At 35.6% G+C, this 27,228-nt stretch overlaps 3 protein-coding genes across 6 annotated transcripts in view; 2 read left to right on the top strand and 1 right to left on the bottom strand.

The window, feature by feature from the left end:
• The window catches only part of LOC135220926 (ATP synthase subunit gamma, mitochondrial-like), a 39,836-nt gene extending 38,858 nt beyond the window's left edge, over positions 1 to 978 (top strand). For both annotated transcript variants that reach the window (XM_064258579.1, XM_064258578.1), the window contains one exon: positions 299 to 978. In XM_064258579.1, coding sequence (XP_064114649.1) covers positions 299 to 399 — 101 coding nt within the window. In that variant the 3' untranslated portion in view covers positions 400 to 978. The remainder of the gene's footprint in view (positions 1 to 298) is intronic.
• LOC135220927 (uncharacterized) overlaps positions 1 to 27,228 on the top strand; it is a 241,443-nt gene that overhangs the window by 54,789 nt on the left and 159,426 nt on the right. The window lies entirely within an intron of this gene.
• LOC135220925 (uncharacterized) overlaps positions 25,539 to 27,228 on the bottom strand; it is a 43,010-nt gene continuing 41,320 nt past the window's right edge. For all 3 annotated transcript variants that reach the window (XM_064258575.1, XM_064258577.1, XM_064258576.1), the window contains exon 8: positions 25,539 to 25,947. In XM_064258575.1, the coding sequence (XP_064114645.1) occupies positions 25,632 to 25,947 (316 nt within the window). In that variant the 3' untranslated portion in view covers positions 25,539 to 25,631. The remainder of the gene's footprint in view (positions 25,948 to 27,228) is intronic.

Below are 27,228 nucleotides of genomic sequence, written 5' to 3'. Positions count from 1 at the left end.
GGGAAGACTGCAAGCAAGCAAATGCATGTGGTGTGCTGTCAGTAATGTGATGTATACATATAGTACACATATACAAGCTAAAACTATAAGATACAGCAATTCATTAGGTATATGTCAATAAGAATTATAGGTATTTTATGTTTTATTGAAAACAAAAGGCCATATTTATAGGTTTATCCATGAATGCATTGGTCACTGTGTGTGTTATGGGGTTGCTGTTTATAGAAATCATAGGATAATGGATATTAGGGTGCAGGTGGTCTTTTCTAGACTAATGTATGTGAAATTTCTTCTTCAGGTGAGATGATTGACAAGCTAACTCTGACATACAACCGTACTCGACAGGCTGTCATTACTGGAGAGTTGATTGAAATTATCTCTGGTGCTGCTGCTGTGTAAACTTTAGTATGTCAGTGGTTGTAAATGTATATTTCATTCAATGCAAAAAAAATATAATTGGAATTATAGTTATATTAATATTTTCGTTGACATTTCGAGAAACTACGCTGGAATCTTTATCCCTCATTTAGAAATGCCTGTTTAGAGTAATGACAAACCTTACATATTGCTGATGCCTCTTTTTAAGATGATTTTTTTTGCCTTAATGTGTAAAGAGAGAAACTTGGTGAGGTGCAAGACATATTAGAAGTGGAGGAGTAGTCGAATTTGACTTAATCCAAATGCCCCTCTGATATGTTTTTAATCCTTGGCTAGATTGTTGCTTTACTTTATTTCTGTGTTATAGCAAGATTAAAAAAGTGATGTATGTGCTGAGTATATCTGGAGCAATAATCTCAGCCCATAAATATATGCTCGGATGAGGCATAGCAAAAGCTTTGCTTCTTCAGCATTAAACTCTAGGCTTACTTAGTACATATATCACTGTGTCGCAGTAGAAGTACCTCCTATGTTTATGTTGTCTGTGTGAAACAGGTGACTTGAATAGATGATTTTGGTCTAATAAAATTGAGAAATTTAGATGCTTTTTGTTTTGTAACAGCAGTTCTGGTCAAATGGGTAACCTCTGATTTTGGAATCATTGGTTTTGAAAGAAGTAGCCAAAGCACCAGGTATGATATGATTGTGATTGACCTGTAAAGCCCATTATCATTTGTAAATGGCAGGCTGGTGGAATGATGAATTAGATATAAACAAATTTAAACACCATGTTGGATGTAGAATTTCATCATACTGAAATAATTTCATATGGAAATCATGTAATCCAGTCTTAGAAATTGTCATGCTCTTGTGGTCCTTTAAAATTTGAATGTCCTAAATGTAGAACAATCTCAAATTAAACACATTTGTTGTGACTGTCCAAATTTCAACCAAGAACAAGTATTAATTTGTCAAAAGATCTTCAAAGGAAATTTTCTCATTTTTATTATACCAGCTGTTAAATTTGAAGGGTTTGAAAAAATAATTCCCTAATACATACTAAGATCAAATGGTTTTAGTCAGTGGTGAGAATTATGAAGATTAACAGTGTGGAGACAAAAGAATTTTAACATTGTAGGCAAAAGAATTTACCTGAATATGAAAAATATTCTAAATGAATGAATCAGCCCTACTTGTATCTTCATACCAAAGATAGAAAACATGGAATCTGAAATCGTGCACTATATTTTTTACACCAGATTTAGGTATTGGAATGACTTAATCACTAAGACTAAGAATTCAACCTTGACACCTGAATTACTGAGAGAAGCAAGAGACTCGATTACATTTTCTTCTGGAACAGTAGAAAAGTTAGAGGGTAAAGGGTGGACAGAGAACTAAGAAATTATCTTGGAGGCATTGCGCTTTGAAGTTATGGGATTGACATTCCCGTACTAGTTAGCAAGATAAAAAGGTAGAATGTTGAGATAGGTAAATAGAGGGCTGGGAGGTGAATGAAGGAAATGGTATGCCTTTATATAAGACTGGCAGCTGTACCTGGCCTTCAGATATGTTATTGAGCACACACTACTTCTAAATGACCTGGATGTACAGTAGTGAACAAGTGTTACTCTTTGAGAGACTTCAAAATTATATGGTAACAGTGTTTACTATGGGGAATTGGTGGGAGGGCTCTTTCTGTTAACAAGAGTTCCACCAATCAGCTCTTAAGAGTAGTTTTAATGGGAGGAGTCATTAGGTATGATTGGCGTAAGACACTGAAAAAAGAAATTAAACAGGTTATGTCTGTAATTAAGATAACTGTCTCACTTTTAACAGTTATGTTTATTAAGATTCCATAAAACTAAAGGCTATACCGTTATCATTACCACCGTATCTATTATTATATATCAGTCATATTCATTACACAATACATGACTTAAAAATATTTGTTCATACGTGAACAAACCCTTGGTCTTAACAATAGGATAATTTCTAGCGCCTAGCTGAATCTGGTTAAAAAGCAAGGAATCTTGTGATATCTGGCAACGCATGCGTAGATCGGGTGAAGAGTGGTCAAACGACGATCATCTACGCCAGTTTTCTTAACCGCCTGGCCGAGAGTTGTGTTTTTGTTATTTTGGTATTGGTGGTAATCATGAACATCATAACAGGATGTTTTAACCTTAAAGCACAAGCATGTGGTTATCTGTCTACAGTATTGGTTGCAGTGCATATCCTACAATTACTATAAAGAGAAGCAGCACCACATGATTGAATATACCCAAGAATTCAGCAAAGTTGAAAGTATCCAACACCATAGCTCTCTCTCTCTCTCTCTCTCTCTCTCTCTCTCTCTCTCTCTCTCTCTCTCTCTCTCTCTCTCTCTCTCTCTCTCTCTCTCTCTCTCTCTCATTAGCTAATTAAGTGACATTATGTCATGAAGAAATATGACTGCACTAAGTGTGCAGTTCTGATATGACCTTAAAACCCAGTAATTTTGGCTAAACTAGGGTTTTTTTGTTGGGGGGGTGGCAAAATCAACTTGGGTATCATTGGCAAGCATTTTGCAGGTTTTGATATTCCAAAATGTGATTCAAACTGAGAGGCTTCTTGCTTTTACTGTACTGATGTCCTCAGCCTGGGTTTGCGGTCACTGAAATTGGTGGGGGTAAGGTGGTCTAGTTGAGAGACTGATGAGTGGAAGAGAGGTAGATTTGCTCGAGGATAGTGTATGGCTAACTAAAAGCTGAACATGAAAAATTTCCTTGTTTATCTTTAATGTTAGTGTGTTTTTATAGTGCTATCCTAAAGCTAATTTTGTGTGTTATTTTAGTGCTAATATAGTACTGATTTCTTTGAAAATTCTTTAAAAAGAGAACCCTAAGACAATATCAAACTGCATTTCTCTAAACAGACCTTTCCACAATCGACACGTAAATGACTGAAGGGGTTGTTTAACAATAGTCACATGAATAACGGTGATAATAGTGAATGGAACTTCTGTGTATGACATTAAAACTTTTCTTCTATTGAGACTCGGAGGTCTGGAAAAACTACACCTATTAATAATAAACAAAACTTTTCTTACAATTAATGTTAGTAAAATAAGCCAAGTAGAAAATTATGCGTTTATCCATAACGTATAACGTAATATTTCTTATAAGGAACGGCATGTAAAGAACAACCTCTACAGTATACTCTAGAGGGAATACAAGCCCGGCCATGAATACATGAAACCTCTGAATATAAATAATTATAATTGGCAAATGAATTAACTTTACCATATGGGAATGATTAAAAGTCTACACCTAATTTGCTAGTTATTCAATTTCTATTGCCTGTTGTGGAATTTTCTCTGTCCCTAGTTGTGTTTCATTTTGATTCTGGAATTATCTCTGCCCCTAGTTGTTTCCTTTTGATTCCTCAGCTCAGCAATTCTAGGTTTCTCTCTCTCTCTCTCATCTCTCTCTCTCTCTTCTCTCTCTCTCTCTCTCTCTCCTCATAGATATATTAGAAGGATATAATCCTTCAAACTGGAACAAATCTAATGAAAACATCTTGAAAATAATTGAAGAAGTTCCAAATAAAATCCAAGTGGTCAAGAGACTCATAAAGAAAATATACATAAACCAACATATTCCGACAAAGAAAATGAATAAGGTGAATCTTGTGAATATCCTAATTGATGCATTAGGAAAAAGAATGCCAAAAGCATGCAAACTGTGTAAGGTTTGGTATAGCATAGTCAATCCACAAAACCTAATCAGAAAATGTGCTGCATGCAACATTCCGACCCATCCACAGGTGCTGAGGTAATACAAGATTTGAGAAAAGATACAAGAATTTTTTGTTCAACATGTCTATCATGGATAGACAATGTTATTAATCAAGATGAATGTACAAATAGTTGAGGATGAAGAAGAAGAGGAAGAGGAAGAAGAAGAAGAAAAAGAAGAAGAGGAAAACGGAAGAGAATGTAAAACAAAAATGAAATGACAGAAAAAAAATAAGGAAAACAAAGAACAAGATAAAAGTATGGATGCAAGAGATATCATTGATACTACATATGAGGCAATAAAGCAGCACATACCTACGAAGAAATAAATTACGATATGACAACAGAAAAGCAAATCCCGAAGAGGCTCTACCCAGATCTATACAATGACGGGAAAGAGGAAAATATAGACGAAAGACAAAATCTGCAACCTTTTGAAAAGAGGGAATTGCAGATTTGGAGAAAGATGTTTACTACAAACATCCTAAGATATGTCAAAACTATGAAATATATGGTAAATGTGCATACTTAGATGGATATGGGGATGATTGCAGAGATCTGCATCCAAAAATATGTAAAAACCTAAAAGAAGGAAAAGGATGTAAGTTCGACAAAAATGCAAATATATGCACCCTGTAGCCATGAATCCATAATCAAATAAATAACCACCAAGTAATAAAATTCCAAAATAAGAAAGAAAACAAATTAAAGAGAGAAATCAAGAATATCAGGAGTAAAAGAGAAAGCAAACCACCAATGAGATATGCAGAGGTTGTCAGAAAAAACAAAAAATTTCAAAAGCATCAGCTCCGAAATTCTACTCAAGAGATAATAACTGTATTTATTATGCAAGAGGATATTGCAGAAACGGAGAAAATTGCAGATTCAGACACAAAATGAATAATTATGATGAAGGACGATCAAATATTATGGAAAAGTTGGATTTTTTAATGTCAGAATTTTTTGCTGGAAATGAAAAAAAGAACAACATACCAGAACAGGAAAGAGACATGGGAAAATCCTTATTACTACCAGTATTAAATGAAGGAGAAAACACGCAAACCATCATAGTGATGAATGCGCAGGGTTTAGTTACGAGTAACTCAAAAAGAAAAATAGAGTACTTAGAAGAACTAACCCAAAATGAAAAGAAAATAGATATAATGAATATAAGTGAAACCTGGTATTCCCAAGAGAATGGGAAGGATGATCAAATAAAAGGGTTCCAAACTTATAGATCAGATAGAAAAAATAGGAATCAAGGAGGAACCGCAATATATGGGAAAGACAAAAAACAAGGAAAAATATATGAGAAATATAGTAATCATAAAAAAAGTGAACTAATAGCGGTAGAATTTGAATCTGAAAAATTGATGAACATAGTAATATATAGACCTCCTAATACTAAAGAGTTTGACTTAATAATTGAAAAATTGGATGATATATGTAGAAATCACAAGGACTGGACTATTCTCCTATCTGGTGACTTCACTTTCCCTTTCGTAGAATGGAAAGACGAATAGGAGATTGTGGTTGTACTTTATACATATAAAAAAGAGAGTAATAGTAGTGCAGAAGATAAGAGGCAATTTGAAAAGCTATTAGATATGCTACTAGAATACAACATTCAACAAATAAATCACCTGCCAACAAGAAAGGAAAATACTTTAGACCTAGTATTTGTGAACGAGATTGAATTATGTTAAAGAAATAATAGTTTATAATGCGAATATTTCAGACCATAATGTCATAGAATTAACAGTTCATTCCAAAGCAAGTGAAAATAGAGATAAGCAAGAAATGAAAAAGTGGGAAGGATATGGAAAATACAACTTCTACAGTAAAAATATAAAATGGTCAGAAATTAATGAAGAATTAAACAAAGATTGGGATAACATTTTCGTAAGTGATGACATAAGGGTAAATACGGAGATATTATATAAAATATTTGGAGAAAATAGTGGAAAAAATATATACCGAAGAAGAAAAGCAACATCATTCATGCATACCAAGAGACAGAAGGATCTTGTTCCAGAAAATCAGAAAGTGGAAAAAAGGTCTTGCAAAAGAAAAAAATGCATGGAAAGTTATAGAACTAAAAAGTAAGATAGAAAATGCAGAACAAAAGATTATACAATCAAAAGAAAATGAAAAACGGGACTTGGAAGAAAAACCCTATTAAATATCAAGCAAAACCCCAAGCTATTATACTCATATGCAAGAAGAAGATGAATAAAAGAAAGAATAGAAATAGGCCGCCCTCTGAGAATTGAAGGGAGATTAACGAATGAAAAAAAGGAAATTTGCAACCATACTGGCAGAACGATATAAGAGAGAATTCACCCCTAGAATAGAATAATGAAGATAATGATATAGAAGTAAGGGATGAAAATAGTGAATATTTAGCTGACATAGATATTAATGAAGCTGATATTGTGCAGGCTATTAATGAATTAACAAAAATGGAGCTGCTGCAGGGCCTGATGGAATTCCTGCTATTTTGTTAAAGAAAGTAGTTCATTCTATCGCAAAGCCACTTGCAATATTATTAAGACAAAGTGTAGATACAGGCAAGATTTATTGAGGAGCACAATTAGCATATATTACCCCTACTTTCAAAAGTGGATCAAGACTAGAGGCAAGTAAATTATAGGCCTGTGACCGTCTAACATCACATATTATGAAAGTGTATGAAAGGGTAATGAAGAAAAATATTATGAAACATTTAATAAAAAATAATTTGTTTAATAAAGGACAACATGGTTTCGTACCCGGAAAAAGTACACAAACCCAACTGTTAGTCCACCAGTGAGAACAATATTCAAAAATATGAAAAGCGGAAATGAAACAGATGTGGTTTATTTAGACTTTGCAAAAGCTTTTGATAAAGTAGACCATAATATATTAGCGAAGAAAATTAGAAAAACACAATATCGTGGATAAAGTAGAAGATGGTTAAAAGAATTTTTACACAACAGAAAACAGATAGTTATTGCAAACGACGAGAAATCGGATGAAGTCAAGGTAATATCCGGTGTGCCGCAAGGTACGGTGTTAGCTGCAATACTGTTTGTTATTATGATTGAAGACATAGACAATAATGTGAAGGATTCGGTAGTGAGTAGTTTCGCAGATGACACAAGAATAAGTAGAGAAATTACTTGTGATGAAGATAGGAACGCTCTACAAAGAGACCTTAACAAAGTATATGATTGGGCAGAGGTAAATAGGATGGTAGTTTAACTCTGATAAATTTGAATCAATAAATTATGGAGACAGAGAAAGAAAGCTATATGCATATAAGGGACCTAATAATGAGACCATCACAAATAAGGAAGCAGTTAAAGACCTTGGTGTGATGATGAATAGGAACATGTTATGCAATGATCAAATAGCAACTCTGTTGGCAAAATGTAAAGCAAAAATGGGAATGATTTGGTTTAACGGGGGGGCAACTTCAAAACAATGAAAAGCTGAACGCAAACATGATTATGCTTTTATTTATAAAACATATGTTCGTAGTTCCACTTGAAATATTGCAAAATATGATATGGTACCCACACTATCAAAAACCAAAAAAGGATATTGCACAAATAGAGAGTGTACAAAGGTCCTTACAGGTAGAATAGAAGAAGTTAAGGACCTAGACTACTGGAAAGACTACAATTCTTAAAATTATATAGTCTAGAAAGGAGAAGAGAACGATACATGATAATTCAGGCATGGAAACAGATAGAAGGAATAGCAGAAAATATCATGGAACTAAAAATATCAGAAAGAGCAAGCAGAGGTAGATTAATAGTGCCCAAAAAACTATCCAGGGGAAAAATAAGGAAAGCACAGGACATTAATCCACTACGCACCAGCATCGATAATGCAGCGTCTATTCAATGCGTTGCCAGCTCATCTGAGGAATATATCAGGAGTGAGCGTAGATGTGTTTAAGAATAAGCTCGACAAATATCTAAACTGCATCCCAGACCATCCAAGATTGGAAGATGCAAAATATACCGGAAGATGTACTAGCAACTCTCTGGTAGACATTAGAGGTGCCTCACACTGAGGGACCTGGGGCAACCGAACAAGATGTAAGGTCTGTAAGGTAAGGTAAGGTCTCTCTCTCTCTCTCTCTCTCGGTGATAAGATTAGTGTGAAAATAGTAGGATAAAGCGTCTTCTAAGTTAGTTTAACAAGTGTAATACTGAAATCAGGAACAAGATGGCAGTAAGTTCCAAACAGCGGAAGAGGTGGCGTAATTTAGCTTGCTTGGCGGATTCCGCCAATACGATGAGGTAGCAGGAAGGGAACTGGCATTTCTCATCTATGAAATCAGCAACAGTCCTAACCAAAAAGATACAAAAGCATTCATAGATATATTAGAAGGATATAATCCTTTAAACTGGAACAAATCTAATGAAAACTCTTTGAAAATAATTGAAGAAGTTCCAAAATAAAATCCAAGTGGTCAAGAGACTCATAAAGAAAATATACATAAACCAACATATTCCGACAAAGAAATGAATAAGGTGAATCTTGTGAATATCCTAATTGATGCATTAGGAAAAAGAATGCCAAAAGCATGCAAACTGTGTAAGGTTTGGTATAGCATAGTCAATCCACAAAACCTAATCAGAAAATGTGCTGCATGCAACATTCCGACCCATCCACAGTGTGCTGAGGTAATGCAAGATTTGAGAAAAGATACAAGAATTTTTTGTTCAACATGTCTATCATGGATAGACAATGTTATTAAATCAAGATTGAATGTACAAATAGTTGAGGATGAAGAAGAAGAAGAAGAGGAAAACGGAAGAGAAGTAAACAAAAATGAAATGACAGAAAAAAATAAGGAAAACAAAGAAACAAGATAAAGTATGGATGCAGAGATACTCATTGATACAACATATGAGGCAATAAAGCAGCATACCTCACGAAGAAATAAATTACGATATGACAACAGAAAAGCAAATCCCGAAGAGGCTCTACCCAGATCTACACAATGACGGGAAAGAGGAAAAAATAGACAAGAAAGACAAAATCTGCAACCTTTTGAAAAGAGGGAATTGCAGATTTGGAGAAAGATGTTACTACAAACATCCTAAGGTATGTCAAAACTATGAAATATATGGTAAATGTGCATACTTAGATGGCTATGGGGATGATTGCAGAGATCTGCATCCAAAAATATGTAAAAACCTAAAAGAAGGAAGGATGTAAGTTCGACAAAAAATGCAAATATATGCACCCTGTAGCCATGATCATAATCAAATAAATAACCAACCAAGTAATAAAATCCAAAATAAGAAAGAAACAAATAAAGAGAGAAATCAAGAATATCAGGTAAAAGAGAAAAGCAAACACCAATGAGATATGCAGAGGTGTCAGCAAAAATTTCAAAGCATCAGCTCCGAAATTCTACTCAAGAGATAATAACTGTATTTATTATGCAAGAGGATATTGCAGAAAACGGAGAGAAAAATTGCAGATTCAGACACAAAATGAATAATTATGAGTGAAGGAAGATCAAATATTATGGAAAAGTTGGATTTTTTAATGTCAGAATTTCTGGAAATGAAAAAAAGAACAACATACCAGAACAGGAAAGAGACATGGGAAAAGAAAATCCTTATTACTACCAATATTAAATGAAGGAGAAAACACGCAAACCATCATAGTGATGAATGCGCAGGGTTTAGTTACGAGTAACTCAAAAAGAAAATAGAGTACTTAGAAGAACTAACCCCAAAATGAAAAGAAAATAGATATAATGAATATAAAGTGAAAACCTGGTATTCCCAAGAGGACTGGAATATGATCAAAATAAAAGGGTTCCAACTTATAGATCAGATAGAAAAAATAGGAATCAAGGGGGAAACCGCAATATATGGGAAAGACAAAAAACAGGAAAAATATATGAGAAAGATAGTAACTCAGAATGTGAACTATAGCGGTAGAATTTGAATCTGAAAAATTGATGAACATAGTAATATATAGACCTCCTAATACTAAAGAGTTTGACTTAATAATTGAAAAATTGGATGATATATGTAGAAATCACAAGGACTGGACGATTCTCCTATCTGGTGACTTCAACTTTCCTTTCGTCGAAATGGAAAGAACGAATAGGAGACTGTGGTTGTACTTATACATATAAAAAAGAGAGTAATATAGTGCAGAAGATAAGAGGCAATTTGAAAAGCTATTAGATATGCTACTAGAATACAACATTCAAACAAATAAATCACCTGCCAACAAGAAAGTAAAATACTTTAGACCTAGTATTTGTGAACGAGATGAAAATTATGTTAAAGAATAATAGTTTATAATGCGAGTATTTCAGATCATAATGTCATAGAATTAACAGTTCATTCCAAAGCAAGTGAAAATAGAGATAAGCAAGAAATGAAAAAGTGGGAAGGATATGGAAAATACAACTTCTACAGTAAAAATATAAAATGGTCAGAAATTATTATGAAGAATTAAACAAAGATTGGGATAACATTTTCGTAAGTGATGTCATAAGGTAAATACGGAGATATTTATATTAAATTATTGAGAAAATAGTGGATAAATATATACCGAAGAAGAAAAGTAAACATCATACATGCATACCAAGAGACAGAAGGATCTTGTTCCAGAAAATCAGAAAGTGGAAAAAAGGTCTTGCAAAAGAAAAAAATGCATGGAAGTTATAGGAACTAAAAAGTAAGATAGAAAATGCAGAACAAAAGATTATACAATCAAAAGAAAATGAAAAAACGGGACTTGGGAAGAAAAAACCCTATTAAATATCAAGCAAAAACCCCAAAACTATTATACTCATATGCGAAGAAGATGAATAAAAGAAGAATATATGGCCCTCTGAGAATTGAAGGGGAGATTAACGAATGAAAAAAAGGAAATTTGCAAACATACTGGCAGAACGATATAAGAGAGAATTCACCCCTAGAATAGCTAATGAAGATAATGATATAGAAGTAAGGACGAAAATAGTGAATATTTAGCAGACATAGAAATTAATGAAGCTGATATTGTGCAGGCAATTAATGAAATTTAAAAATGGAGCTGCTGCAGGGCCTGATGGAGTCCCTGCTATTTTGTTAAAGAAAGTAGTTTTCATTCTATCGCAAAGCCACTTGCAATATTATTAAGACAAAGTGTAGATACAGGCAAGATTTATGATGAGCAACAAATTAGCATATATCACCCCTACTTTCAAAAGTGGATCAACGACTAGGAGGCAAGTAATTATAGGCCTGTGAGTCTAACATCACATATTATGAAGTGTATGAAAGGGTAATGAAGAAAATATTATGAAAACATTTAAATAAAAAATAATTTGTTTATATAGGACAACACGGTTTCGTACCTGGAAAAAGTACACAAACCCAACTGTTAGTCCACCTCCGTGAGAACATATTCAAAAATATGAAAAGCGGAAATGAAACAGATGTGGTTTATCTAGACTTTGGCGAAAAGCTTTTGACAAAGTAGAACCATATATATTAAGCAAAGAAAATTAGAAAACACAATATCGTAGATAAAGTAGGAAGATGGTTAAAAGAATTTTTACAACAACAGAAGAAAACAGATAGTTATTGCAAACGATGAGAAATCGGATGAAAACCAAGGTAATATCCGGTGTGCCACAAGGTACGGGTGCTAAGCTGGGGCTGCAATATTGTTTGTGATTATGATATGCAAGACCATAGACAGTAATGTTAAGGATTCGGTAGAGAGTAGTTTCGCTGATGACACAAGAATAAGTAGAGAAATTACTTGTGATGAAGATAGGAACGCTCTACAAAGAGACCTTAACAAAGTATATGATTGGGCAGAGGTAAATAGGATGGTATTTAACTCTGATAAATTTGAATCAATAAATTATGGAGACAGAGAAGGAAAGCTATATGCATATAGGGGACCTAATAATGAGACAATCACAAATAAGGAAGCAGTTAAAGACCTTGGTGTGATGATGAATAGGAACATGTTATGCAATGATCAAATAGCCATTCTGTTGGCAAAATGTAAAGCAAAAATGGGAGGAATGTTGTTACGGCACTTCAAAACAAGAAAAGCTGAACACATGATTATGCTTTATAAAACATATGTTCGTAGTCCACTTGAATATTGCAATATGATATGGTACCCACACTATCAAAAGGATATTGCACAAATAGAGAGTGTACAAAGGTCCTTTACAGCTAGAATAGTCTAGAAAGGAGAAGAGAACGCTACATGATAATTCAGGCATGGAAACAGATAGAAGGAATAACAGAAAATATCATGGAACTAAAAATATCAGAGAGAGCAAGCAGAGGTAGATTAATAGTGCCCAAAACTATACCAGGAAAAATAAGGAAAGCACACAGAACATTAATCCACTACGCACCAGCATCGATAATGCAGCGTCTATTCAATGCGTTGCCAGCTCATCTGAGGAATATATCAGGAGTGAGCGTAGATGTGTTTAAGAATAAGCTCGACAAATATCTAAACTGCATCCCAGACCATCCAAGATTGGAAGATGCAAAATATACCGGAAGATGTACTAGCAACTCTCTGGTAGACATTAGAGGCGCCTCACACTGAGGGACCTGGGGCAACCCGAACGAACTGTAAGGTCTGTAAGGTCTGTAAGGTCTCTCTGTCTGTCTCTCACTCAAGCCATACCTAAAGACTCCTCCCTCTAAAACTCTCTCTCTCTCTCTCTCTGTCCCTCACTCAAGCCATACCTAAAGACTCCTCCCTCTAAAACTCTCTCTCTCTCTCTCTCTGTCTCTCACTCAAGCCATACCTAAAGACTCCTCCCTCTAAAACTCACTCACTCTCTCTCTCACTCCAACCATACCTAAAAACTCAACTCCTCCTTCTAAAACTCTCTCTCTCTCTCTCTCTCTCTCTCTCTCTCTCTCTCTAACAACCATACCTAAAGACTCTTCCCTCTAAAACAACTCTAGAGCTGATTCATGGAACTCATGCTAACAGAGAAAGAGCCCTCCCCCCCTCTAGTAAACACTGTTAATATATAATCTCAAAGTCTCAGGAAGGTGTAACCTCCGACTGATGGCAGGTGCATACACGTTGTGAGAGGTTGCTCAGGAAAGATTTTCATCAAGAGGCCGCCCTTAAATGGCCTTGATAAAACTCAGCCCATAATTAAGTTCTGATATTGATGTTAAATGCATTTGCAATCATTTATGTTAATTTGTGGTACCAAGTTTGAATGCAGTAGCCCCATCTCTTACCCTTGGGGCCCTAGTTCCCAAAGTGAGGTATGTGGGCCCCCTGCTATCAAGATCAGGGTAGGTAGGCTATGACTCCCTTCTCCCCTAGTTGGTAAGTCAAAAGGCTGTAGGCCTCCTGCCCCCTGATATTGGGGGAACACTCGGACCCCATTCCGGCGGTGGGTTGGCCCCCTGTTGTTGTTGTTTTAGATTTAGCTGGTCTTATGCCAGCACGAGCCCTTGCTCTTAGAGCAGCTCATAACGGTTGGCCCCACTTGCTACCGAGGGTGCCTTATGTCCCGTATATTTTTGGGAGCCTGTTTGTATCTTTAGAAACACTTCTACATTGATGTCTATTCCGAAAGTTGTAAAGAATTGGTTTGTATGATTAGGAGGGGTTATGACCCCCTTAGGAACAGACCCCAAATTTTTTATTTTGACTAAAACCTTCCTTGGTAGCCCTAGCTTTCATAGTCTGGCCGTGCATAGCAAGCAAACAAACAGACAGGAATTGCCTTCTATATATATAGTATATATTGGGAGTAGGCTGAAAAAGAACTTTGACATTGACAATAGACTTGGAAATTGAATATGAATTGAGAGACAAAGTAGGTGGGAAAAGCTTACAAAGGAAAGGAGTGATGCCGTAATTAGATGTGAAGTACCTAGGTTTGGTGTAAATGAAATCCTCCTGAGGTGGAGAACCTCATTGTGTGAGAGAGAGGATAACACTTTAGTGATGTGGTAAGTGTTGAAGTTTGGTAAACAGAAGTAGAGAATAGAAGGAGATAGAAGAAATATTTCCCATATGACATTGATGAAAGTTTTGAAATCACCAAAGCTAGCAATAGGTGTCTTAATCTGAGAGTAAGCAGTAAGCACTGATCCCACTTTTGAAGCAGAGGAATGAGTAAAAATTACATTGAGTGCTTTGAAGAGCATCACTGGACAACTGAGTTTTAAATTGGAGAACAGGTAGTAGTTGACACTAAGCGGGGTTCTGTGGAGGGATGGTTGAAGGCCAGACACATTAGAATTGCATTTCTATAACTGAAGACTTGCCATAGGATGTGTTTTTGGATGGAATATGAATACTGTATTAGAATAACCCCATAGGGGGGGTATTTACAGCATCCCTTCAGCCAGACACACTTTAGGCCTCCTTAGAGGGGTAGTGCTGTCTGTGTACTATAGGCATTACTTTAGATTCTTTGCAGTGTCCCTTTGTCCCCTAACATTATTCCATCTTACTTTCCACCCTCTCCTAACAATTGTTTTTGTATAAGTAACTTACCAAGTAACTACATAGCAAAATTTTCTACTTTGCGGCAGTTTACAATGAAATTTGCAGTAGCAATTCTTTTGTTTACCAAAGGTAACCGGCCCCGCCCACTTTCCGGGGAAGTAAAGGTACAACATGGCTAAGACCGTCATTCGTTAAGGAACTAAAAGTGGTTCATCTGACCCTTCAATACTTTGCGACAGCGGTCCATGACTCCACAGTCATTGTTCATTCTGACAACACAATGGCGTTGGCTTACATAAAGAACCAAGGAGGCACACTTGTTCTCCCCGTTCGAGGCAGCCAGGGATCTGCTCCTTTGAGCTCATAACAATCACACCCAGATTGTCACCAACTTTATTCAGGGAAAACTGAATGTCATTGCGGACAAGTTAAGTCATCGCAAGCAGGTACTATCGACGAAGTGGACACTCAATCCGCAAGTGTGCACTGACTTGTGGAGGCGGTGGGGGAAACTGTCAATAGATCTGTTTGCAATGGCGAGAATCACGTGACTTCCCTTGTATTGTTCACCAGTCCCGGATCCCTCGCATGGGTAATGGACGCGACGATCCAGGATTGGTTGAATATGATGTTTACGCTTTGTCACCCTTCAGTATGGTGAGAGATGTGATAAACAAATTCAAGTCATATAGCAACCTCTTGATGACGTTAGTGGCCCCCTTTTGGCCACAAAAAGAGTGGTTCCCAGATCTTAACTTCCTGGTGGACTTCCCAAGACTTCTACCACAGCAACGAAGTCTACTCAGGCAACTGCATTTTCTTGGGTTCCATCAAGGACTATCCACTCTTGCTCTGACAGGCTTCAGACTGTCAGGAAGCTTGTCGAAGCAAAAAGCTTTTCAAGACCAGCAGTAGAAGCGATTGTTAAGTGTAGACGCCAATCCTCCGCTAACGTTTACCAGACCAAGTGGTCAGTCTTTCGCAGCTGGTGCAGAAGCCATGATATCTCATCTTCTTCTACGTCTGTAGCCCAAATAGCACACTGCTATTTTTAAGAACGTCTCGATAGTTAGCACCAGCTACAGTCAAAGGATATAGAGCCATGCCAGGGGCCTGGATTTGTCCTCAAATAAGGACAGCAGTGAATTGATTAAGTCGGTTGAGACAACCAAAAGGGAAAAGGCTGCATTGTCTTGGAATCTTGATGTCGTGGTGAAGTGGATTTCAGGGCCTCCATTCAAACCCATGCAGTCTTCTAGCCTGAGGGATCTTACAAGGAATATGCCTTTTTTGGTGGCCTTAGCTATGGCTAAAAGAGTGAGCGAGATACAAGCCCTACATAAAGATGTGGGCTTTTCACAGGGGGATGCAGTGTGCTCTTTCATTTTGGGTTTTCTTGCTGAAAATGAAACTACAACTAATCCTTATCCTTGCTCCTTCAGAATTAAGTCACTGACTGACATCCTCGGTCCCACACATCAAGAAAGAACCCTGTGCCCCGTAAGAGCATTGAAATTCTACTTGAGAAGAACAAGGCAATCCAAGGCCACTTCCCTAACCTTTGGTGCTCGGTCAAGGACCCATCATGTCCCATGTCAAAAAATGCTTTGGCTTTTTTTTTTTTTCTCAGAAATGTTATTTCTGAATCACACTCAAAAGGTTTCAGAGGAAGTTTTCCCTTTATGCAAGGTCAAGCCCCATGAAGTAAGGGCAGTGGCCACTTCCATGGTTTTCAAGAATAATGTGTCTCTTGCTTCAATTGTACTAGCTACATTCTGGAGATGTAAATCCGTACTTACTCATTTTTATGTACGTGACGTAGAGATAGTTTATAATAGTTGTAGTGCTTTAGGTCCCTTATCTATTGCTGGCATGGGATTGGGAAACAAAGGGTAGGAGAGTATATATACTCTCTTATTTTAACTCGCCTTGACAGTGGTTGTTGAGTTTTGGGGAGCTTGGGGGTATGGTGTACCTGGAGTACCCACAATCTGGTTGGTGATGGTTGGGTAATGGTGATAGTTTTTATTGGTGTTCAGGTAACTGGTTTTTCTGGTCATTTTGTGTGTTGCCCAGGGCAAGGGCTTGTGTTTTGGTAGCTTTGGCAGCCATCAGAGTACTCGATTGCAAAGCATTCCACTGATGTAGACACAAAAGGCTCCATGCAACGTCTCTACAGGTTGAGGCGAGCTCTGACCAGAGGCAGTATCTTCCTGCTGGAGCTCTTTCACCAGGTAGATTACAATAAGCATTTTGTTAATGCTAGCTAAGCTACTATTGTAAATTCAGCTCTGTCACTGACTGTTTTTGGAATAGTATATGTCCATGATTCCCACCTCGGGTCAATGTGGGATTCAGCTATGTAGTTACTTGGCAAGCTACTTATACAAAAATTACATTTTTAAGATAAAATTAGATTTTGTATTTACTTACCAAGTAACTACATAAAATAAATGATGGTCTTAGCTGTGTTGTATCTACTTCCCCGGAAAGTGGGCAGGGCCGGTTACCTTCGCTAAACAAAAGAATCGCTACTGTGAATTTCATTGTAAACTGCTGCGAAGTAGAAAATTATAGCTGTGTAGTTACTTGGTAAGTATATACAAAATCTAATTTTATTATAAAAATTTCATTTCTTAGTGCACCTGCAAGGTTTTCCTCCCATTACACTTTTAAAACTTGTTTACTCTCAATTTCACTTTCAGTGCTGAATAACCTCTTGTGTCCCAGCACTTGGCCTTTGGCCAAAATTTTATATTCCATTCCATTCCATACTTAAGATATATTTTGAAGCAATGTGTGGAATTGAAAAATCTCCCTCTGATGACTTTACTTTATGAGAAGGCAGTTGATAGCATAAACTGACCAAAACTCTGGGAGCTCTTGTGTCAGTATGACATTCTCATTCAGTATGCAAAGCTAACTAAAATTATCCATGGACAAAGTAGTTGCAAAGTTAATGTATGCTAGGGTTTTCTCAAGTGAATTCACAGTATAATTAGTGGGGTGCTATGAAGGAATGCTATTCACCTTCATCGTTTGCCAATCTCGGAATTTATAGTTCAAAAAAGGGTCATAGAGTGAGAGGGTTTACAATGGAAAAACGCTATAAACGTAAAGATGGACTTGAAATACACAGATGATGTTATTTTGATCAGCAAAATGCCACAAGCTCGCTTTATAGAATGAAAATTGATTTATTTTGCAAAGTTGGAAGACCCAGATGTACTAGGATGAGAGCTATGAGAATGAAGGCTGAAGATTTGAGAGAAATAAATTATAAGAAAGATGTGAATGGTGGAATTTCTCAGGGGTTCCTGAGGGTCTTTTGGTATTGGAGTGATAATTGGTGCAAAATGGTTTTATTGAGCAAATGGGATTGCTTTATGTGGTTCAAGTGACTCAGGGCCGTTTTGTTGAACAGGTCAGATATATGATTAATACAGCTTGACTAGGGTTGTAGCTCAAGGTCTAGAAAAGTGAAATGGCTACGGTAGTGTGACACAAGACAAAGTGCTACAGCAGGGGTTTACTTTTACTTTTGGCCAGTCTGAACACTGTATTAAAAGCATTTGTCAGTCATTTACCAGTGTCTTTCTTCCACTATTGTAAATGATGCTTCTGCATCAGTGTTCTATGTACAGCAGTAAACTGATCAAACAGTTTGCATGTGTTTATTTGTATGACTAAAAATTAATTCCAAACCATTTGACTGCTTCTCAGTGCGACTCCTTTTGCAGTGAGGGTTTGCCACAAAGCTGAAAATTAACAGTTCCTTTAAACAATAGAAAACGTGTAAAGGAGGGTTATTTTTTTCTGGGACTTTTTCTTTCCCAGGCTGAGGGTAATTGGATGGTACGTTTGAAAAATGTTTATATTTCATTGCGTTTTTAGGGTTCATAGTGATGTGTACTTTTATCAGCATCCTTAGGTGTCTCATGAACAAGTTTAGTTCAAGTTTAGATTTGTGAGACAAGCGTTTTTTATCCTCCTGCCTAAATTTCTATAACAACATTGCTGGTTTTGTAAGGCCCTTTCCAGTGGAGCCTTTAAGGTTATTTTGTTATTAAGTATCGGTAGGTTAATCAGAGCGGTGATTGAAATATTGGAAAGTATTAGATATTTTTGTCAGCTTCCTTTCTAGGTCATTCATGCACTGTGTAATAGTTGTAAACTGTACAGATGTTTGGTGTATAATCTGTTAGAAATTTTATTGTTTCCTCACCAAAGTGCTGTTGTATACTATATGCAGAAATTGTAGAAATATGTGATATCTGACATTTCATAATTCCCTTTTCCAACCACTGTTACCAGCTATACCAGTATCAAGTTGCATTGCAAGGACCTATATTGAAAACTACTCGCACATTATGTCACATGATGTGCTCTTGTTTCTACAGTATTGTATGGTTAGGTGGCTGAAGTTTTCACTAAATAAACCCACATTATTATTGTACCTAAAACTGACAAGTTAAGTTTAATTAGCATAGGTCTTGAGGCAAAATGTAATATTTTCGCAACTGCTGAATAATTTTGGTATTCCTTTATGTCGAGATTTTGGAGATAGAACATGAAATTAGTAAAGGTATCATAAGCTTTATCTTTAATGCAGTATGAAGATGTTTCAAGCTTACCAGGAGCAAGGTAAACTTTTTCCAAGTTACAAAATCTTTGTACATTTTGTCAATAGCCCAGTTTAGTCAGCGTGGTTCTTTGTTATCATAGTATTCATCTTTGTTCTGTTTGCTTCCTTTATCCCTTATTGGCCAATTACGTCAGTCGATTGGTGTCCAGCTATCGGTACTGAGAGTCTAGAATTTTGATTCAGTTGCCTCACTGAACCACTACATATAGTAATGATGGGGCTCAAAATATAGTCTTGAGCCATTAAAATTGGTGCATAACAATGATGGGAATCAAATACTAAAACTTTCCAATCACCGTCATCGTTGTTAACAGTTTCATATCACATGTTCCTTTTCAGTCTATATAAAAGGAATTATCTTCTCTCATTTGTCTTGTGTGAATTCAGATATAGTTGACGTCTTCATCTGTTCCCCTTCTGCATGATTTTCTGGGCTTACCTGATGACTAGTTTCTGTCCTTTTGCTTCCATACTTACCACGTTTCTAACTTACTGCTCCTCTACTCTTCTTGAACTGTCATCTAATTCATTTCAGTCCTTGAGATCTTTGATTTCACTGCTAAGTGGGATGTTTTCAAGAGATGAAAATTTTCAAATAAGTACTACTGTGACTTAAATGACAAAAAGACAACAATTGCAAAACGTAGGTAAATGAATCTAAAAGACATTACATTATTTAAATTTATTGTACCATCAGAGTAACTTAACAATATGTAAAGTTTATTTGACTAGACATTCAAAATATTAACCTAACATAACAGGCAGAGTATTTTACAACATGATAACCATAGTAACCAGAGGCAACGAAACTTGATAAGGAATGGTTGAAATATCAATTTCAAGTGGACACATCTTAGATGCTATTTTCTTCACCTTGTGAAGTAATAATGAAGACTTGTTCTAATTCGTTTTTTATAGACCTATTTCTGTATGTGAAGGGAACAGTAATCATACAGTATTTGGTTTATTATTATAAAGTACGTAATTAAACCGGACCTGAGTCAGTTTCGGGAACCATAGCATTAGTCGCAATGATAAGTTATTTATTGTGAGGGGAAATTGGAAAGACCAAAGGAAGCCCAGGAAAAGCATAGGGCAGAAAGAGAGAGAGAGAGAGACCAGTGTTGCTTGGGACCAAAGAGACTCTACAAAAAGTTATAAGTTGTCTATATCAAATAAGGTACATTATAGGTATATCCCTTATAGGGAAATGAAGTTTGGAAAATGAATGATACTGATTAAGGGGGTTGGATGATAATTGTAACAGAAGTGCAAAATAAGTTCATAAATGGGGACTACACGCATTGCTGTAGAGGTTATCCTGTTTGTTGTAAGCTCTGGTAAATCCATAATGTACCACCGTCATGTTTTGCTAAAGGACAGTATTAATTGACATGGACAGGGAGTGTGAGGGCCATGTAGAATTATACTGGATAAAAGACTTTTTGATGGAAACCGTAAATTTTGTTGCAAAGTCACAAGATTAGTATGGGTATGTTTTGTTACTGATAGACTTAAGCAAGATCAATATGGATTGCCATAGTTTGCAGTGTTAGCTATATATATGAAATGCAAACATTTTCAAATGTTTGTATAGTATAGATTTTATAGGAAATGAAGTTAATCAGTAACTTATCAGCCCTCTTCCTTTGGCAGACTTTAGTCCAAATATGACTGAAGAGTGTCTAGAATGAAATATTAATTAAGGATCTGCAAATCTACCGTGCAAAGTGAAGCTGAACAAGGAGTATATCAAACGAAAAATGTAGAAACATCAACCACACGATCCCAGCTATCAGTAGCCAGAACAACATCAAAGTTATTCCAGTGACCAAGAAGTATATATATATATATATATATATATATATATATATTATATATATATATATATATCTATATATATATATATATATATTATATATAATATATATATAATATTTATATTATTATATATTTATTATATTAATAATATAATTTAAAGACGTATAGGACAGCGATGTCACTGGAAAAGTTTTAACTGTCCATTGCCATCCTTTGTGAAATTTATACTGTCCATATTTTCACCAGAGGTTTTCTATAATTGTTTCATTTCTGCAACATGGGAACATAGTCATGCTGGTTGTGATCTTTAGATGGTATAAATTAAAGGTCAACTTTCAAAGTGTTCGCAAAGCAGATGTTCTACAAATACTTATTCAAAGACTTGTAAAATTGTAGAGCCAATTTTAGAGAAAAATATTTACATCTAGAGTAGCGTACATACATTTTTTGGGTATAAAAGGAGGTGTAAAAGACTAGTAGGCCACAGTAAAAATGTAAGATTTAATTGCTTTATACTTTAAACGAAAAATTAGTTGAATAGAGTGTGTGTTTTATAATCAGTAACTGGGACTTGGTTTAGTTTTAACTAATTACTGGCTAATGTTAGTGGTTAAATGATTAACACATTTGTTATTTTTTCTTTAAATGAAAGATATTTTAAACATGACGTTTAGGGACTCAAATAAAGCATTTTTAGTTCTAATTTGCTTGACAGTAATTGTATTACTTCATTTTTAATGAAGTTATGGAACTGCAATGTATGAGAGAGAGACTTGTGGATTTTGTGAGTGCTAAATATGGGAATTTTTGTTAGTTGTTAGATACCTAGTAGCTGCTATCTAGCCAGAGATAGCCAGCAACAGGTATATATTAGTTATCCTACCTTTGCAAATGACGCTTCTCCCCAAGACTGACAGTTTCAAAGCAGACTGTTAGAGAATGATATTCAAGCAAACCGTCGAAGTGATCCTTTGGACAAAAGTATTTAGCCTATGAAAAATGAGGTAGGCTATACATTTTCGTTAATTTTTCGATGGGGTTTAACCGTCGGTTTCTGTTGAACTCTTAAGTCCAAATGCGAGAACATGATGACTAATAGGGTCCTTTCATACCTAAACTTTCAGCTGTATTCATTCAAATTGCACTGAAACCTTCTCGTTACTGAATTCGCCAAAGAGTAAGAATGACATTATTATATAAATTTTTGATTCGACACAAATTCAGCTCCAGATTTAGTAAAATAAATAAATAAATAAATAAATCTGCTATTGAACTTTGCATACTGGCCCCAGCTTCATGATCCTCAAGCTCTAAAAAATCTCGAAGCTGTCGAAATTGTTCAAGGTCAGATGTCTGGATGACATGAGCCATAAAAAAGCCTCCCACGCAAAGTATAGGTAAAAGAAAAAAAAAATAGTTTGCTACATATTCGTAAAGTGCAGTAGACCTAACACTTTTCGAACAAGTAGTACAATACTAATATGAACACTCATGGAAAATACTCTGCCACAAACGTCAAATACATTGATAAGCGAAAATAAAAGGAAGAAACATTAAAACTATATATTATTTACATGTGATTATGTACAAAAAAAGATGCTACTTATTAATTAAAATTAAAATAAGATATTAAGTTTAACGTTCATTGAAAACAAAGGTATTTTCAGCCATTAATTAATTGGTAGCGGTGACTAGCGTAGTTAACTTCTCTTTGGTTTTTGTATATGCTAAAAAGACCAGGGATAAGGCATTTCCAGTTTGAAATCGTTTAAGTAGCTATCTACATTGAAATTAATGGTATTTAACGAAACAAATCACGACTCACAAGTTAAGGCCAAAATCATGTTACTTAATTACTTGCAGTCTGTGAAATCAGTCTTGGCAACTCTCAAGTGCTTCATGATGGACTTAGTTCCCAGTCTGTCATGGGCCTTTGGTCAGCATTGAGCCAGTGTACAGGTAACATTTTCAATGTAGAAACAAATACGATTTTTATTAGCAGTAGGATACTGTGATTGGTGTCTACATGATGAAGACCAGCGAGAAAACATGAAAATCAACCAAGAATCCAGTCTGGAGGTTGATGATACCTATATTAGTAAGTTTTCAACTGAAATTAATTTTTGTTTTCTGTACGTAGGTACGAGAGTATAATGGCAGCCAAATACTCTTAATCCTATACACAGAATTTCATGTAGGCCATGGTATGACAAGTACGAGCGAATGCAGTCATGAAATGGGTACGTAAATTAATTGCGTGGGCTAACATTGTCCTAACGCATGTCGGTGTGCTTTAATGATCATTGTTTTCGCAAAACCATGATTGTGGCGTTTTAACCAATTTGCCATTCTCCTGAAGCCTGATACTTGATGGTGAGTATAATGGAAAATCTTGTTTTGTCTAATTAGAATAGGGATTAAGAGCAATTATGGAATGGGCGGAGACTTCACTGCAAGTGACTGTTTAGGTTAGTTTGGTAGAGGTGGGAGGGAGCGAAAGTTCATTTGCTTGAAAGGGATACATTAAGCCAACAAAACGTAGCTATACTGTTCCATCTGCCTGGGCCTGTATCCCGGAACTTGAAATATGCCACTGTAATGAAGTATACTATCAAGCCCAAACCCTAACCTTGTAATACTAAGTATTGAAAAATATGACACTCAAAAGGGATATGTCCAAGTTCCAATCTAACCTGACTACTCTGGACAGTCTAACGTAGTTGGAGGCGCTTCGTCGCTTACTACAAACAAATTATATAACTACAGGTTGGATGCCATGTCCCAACTAACCTACTATAAAGTTTGAAAGTAACCACATGGGCATGGTAGAAGAATGACTTTATGCACTGGAAAGTTTGCGTTGGTAGTAAAGTTTCATTTATTTAGCAATAAGAAGCATGGAGTTGTATTTGTTGTTCCTTTCCTACTGTAAGATGAAGACAAACCACTTGAAATGTAGACAGAAATTATCAAAACGAATTTTGCCACAAAGAACAAATGGTTTAATAAGCATTTGATGTTCTGTGACAGATATCTTGTACCTCGCCTAATCAAATGTAAAAGGGTATCAAAATTCCTAAGTTGCTTAATGAACAGCACTAGAAAAATGTTGAAGTAGAGGAGAACCCACAAATGATTCTAGATTTTTATGTGAGCTTTAACCAAAACAATCCTATTGAAATGTGGTTACAACCCAGCTTATTGTTGAATGAACAAATTGTTTCAATTTATGTTGAACTGATTTGTAACTCATGATTTCTCAAGAAATAAGAAAACGGCTTTTATTTAGGGAAGCCATGCTGGAAGTGAAACTGCAGTTGAAAAGTGGGAGTTATTTGAAAGTACATTCCAACTTCAAAGTGTGAAACCTTAGTATCATCATTTGCTTACTGTAGTATTTATTATACAGTATACAGTATTTTAGTTAGGAACGAATTTATAATTTTTCAGTGAACATATATATGGGATTATCATTCCATAGCTTAATCTTTAACAAGACATACTGTATTGATATATGAACTATTTAATAATAATAATAATAAGTAATAATAATAATAATAATAATAATAATAATAATAATAATAATATAAGAATAATTGTAATAATGATAATAAAATAATAATAATAATAATAATAATAATAATAATAATAATAATAATAAAAATAATAATAATATAATAATATAATAATATAAAATAATATAATAATAATAATAATAATAATAATATAATAATAATAATAATAATAATAATAATAATAATTAATTAATAATAATAATAATAATAATTAATTAAAATTAATAATAATGATAATAATAATAATGTAATTCTTACCCTTTTCATTTAATAATTTTGCACATTGTATGAAAGCATTTTATTGTATTTTAGTACATGACTATTACTAGCATAACCTGACCTCGATCTTAAAAGCTGATAATCAAGAATGTCTCGGACAAGGATAAACGTAGCTTCGTAAGTTGAACTGACTAGAGCCCTAGTTGCGGAGGCTTTTTAGGAAACTTTTATCTCGGACACCAGGAAAAGAATCATGGTTGTTTTATAGTAATTACAGTGTGTTACCTAACCTTTCAATTTCACTCAACTTGGATATGATTCTGTGTATGGCTGTTCCCATATGCATTTTACAATCTTAAATACCTTTATACATATTAATATAGCATCTGCTAATTTTGTTTTTGTTTTATGCCTGATTCAGTCTATCGAGTGCCCCCACAAAAAATTATTACTTTGTATTAAATACACAGATAAGTAGAATATATATATATATATATATATATATATATATATATATATATACATACATATATATATATATATATATATATTATATGCATACATATATTGTAAATATATATGTATACATACTGATATATCATATATATGTATATATATATGTATTATATATAATATATAGGTTTCATTGGGAAAAGTATTACACAAGAAGTTATACTCCACTCATTATCGTAAAAGCTAAGATATAAAAGAATGATGGACTCAAATAAAGAGGACTAGCTTAGTATTGGTACTCTGCTAACTGCGTCTCTGATTGCCAAAGTGTGTCCCTAAGATAATCGTGAGGCAACGAAGTTGCCAAACCTTGAGGCATATAAGGATACTCTATGCTATCTAAGGAATGTGCTGAAGAATATATTGTCATAGCGGAGGTATGAGGTGTCGAGTGGGAGGTAGGTGGATAAAACCTATGTTGCATACGTAGATTTGGTGGGACGCTGCTGACATTGTAAGGTGGTGGATCGTATTCAGGGTACACACTTTCTGGTGGAACCGATAAGGTGTTGATGAGGTGACGAATATACCTGATGGCCAACCTGGAAAAAGAAAAAAAAATGATCATTGTGTTTATTCGAGAGACAACAAGAACATTAGAATGTTACCAAAGTACTATGGGCAAGCATCACCACATTCCCTTGCATGCTGATGTTAAGACTGAGTTGGGAATTGGTAGTTCTTTTGTACAGGAAGTCTGTAATAAGTGCTGGTGGTTGGATAGATGGAGAAATAGGTTTATGTAATTTAAGGTCTGCTGTTGTGTGTGTGTGTGTGTGTGTGTTTTTTTTTTTAGTTATGGCTACATGCAGTGAAATGTTGCAGGTACAATAGCATTTGTTCATGCAACTTACCTGTCAGTATATATATATAGCTGATAATTTCCGACACCGACAGAATTTAAACTTACGACACACATAGTGGGAAGTCAGGTGGTTAGTACCCATTCCCCGCCGCTGGGAGGCGGGGTATCAGGAATCATTCCCATTTTCTATTCATAATTTTTCTGTCGCCGGTGTTGTGAACATCTGTTTACAGCACCTCCGTCTGGATTTGGAAACTTTTTGGCTACTTGAGTATCCCTTTTGGTCTTTTTCTTTTTTGGATTAATTGATTGGATCGGTGGCTAGGCACAGTTATTAGTGGATTGATTTGATTTTGGTTTGGACTTTTCTTGGAATAATATGTCAGGGTTCTAGTACAGCTAGCGCTAGGTTCTGCTCTAGAACTGATTGTAGAGGTAGGCTACTGAAAGCTTCAGTAGACCCACATACGGTATGTAGAGTTGCAGGGAGCATGAATGTGTGTATGAAAGCCGTTGCAAGGAGTGCGAAAGACTAACAGAATCTGAGTGGAAGGCACGTATATGGAGACCTATCTTAGGAAACTTGAAAAGGATAGGTTAAGGAGGTCTTCCTCCAGGAGTATTTCAGGCGTGCAAGAAATTAATGTTTCTCCTGTTAACCTCCTTCTGTTAATGCTCCTAACCCTGTAGTTTGCCTCCGGGCCCTGAAGCAGTGTCTGTAGAGAATAATACTTTTTTTAAAATTCCTTATATTGGAATCGATTCGTAATCCTAGAATCGAAAGTGTTGGCTCTTGAGAGCAAAAGTGACGTGCAAAAGTGCAGTGATACCCTTTTGTGTAGTGGAGGGTGCGTCAGATCGGCCTCGTTTCGCCTCTAGGCCTGGACCTCTGCTTGACTCCCAGGACCTGGGGAGGGAGCATGTCGAAAGCCGAAGGAGGGTTACAAGGAACCCCCACCGATCTGACGTGCCTTCGGCAGTTACTGATGAAAATCCCCAGACTGCCAGGGAGCGTGCG

This window comes from Macrobrachium nipponense, chromosome 2 (genome assembly GCF_015104395.2).
Source record: "Macrobrachium nipponense isolate FS-2020 chromosome 2, ASM1510439v2, whole genome shotgun sequence".
NCBI lineage: Eukaryota > Metazoa > Arthropoda > Malacostraca > Decapoda > Palaemonidae > Macrobrachium > Macrobrachium nipponense.
This window is presented reverse-complemented; position numbering and strand designations above follow the sequence as displayed.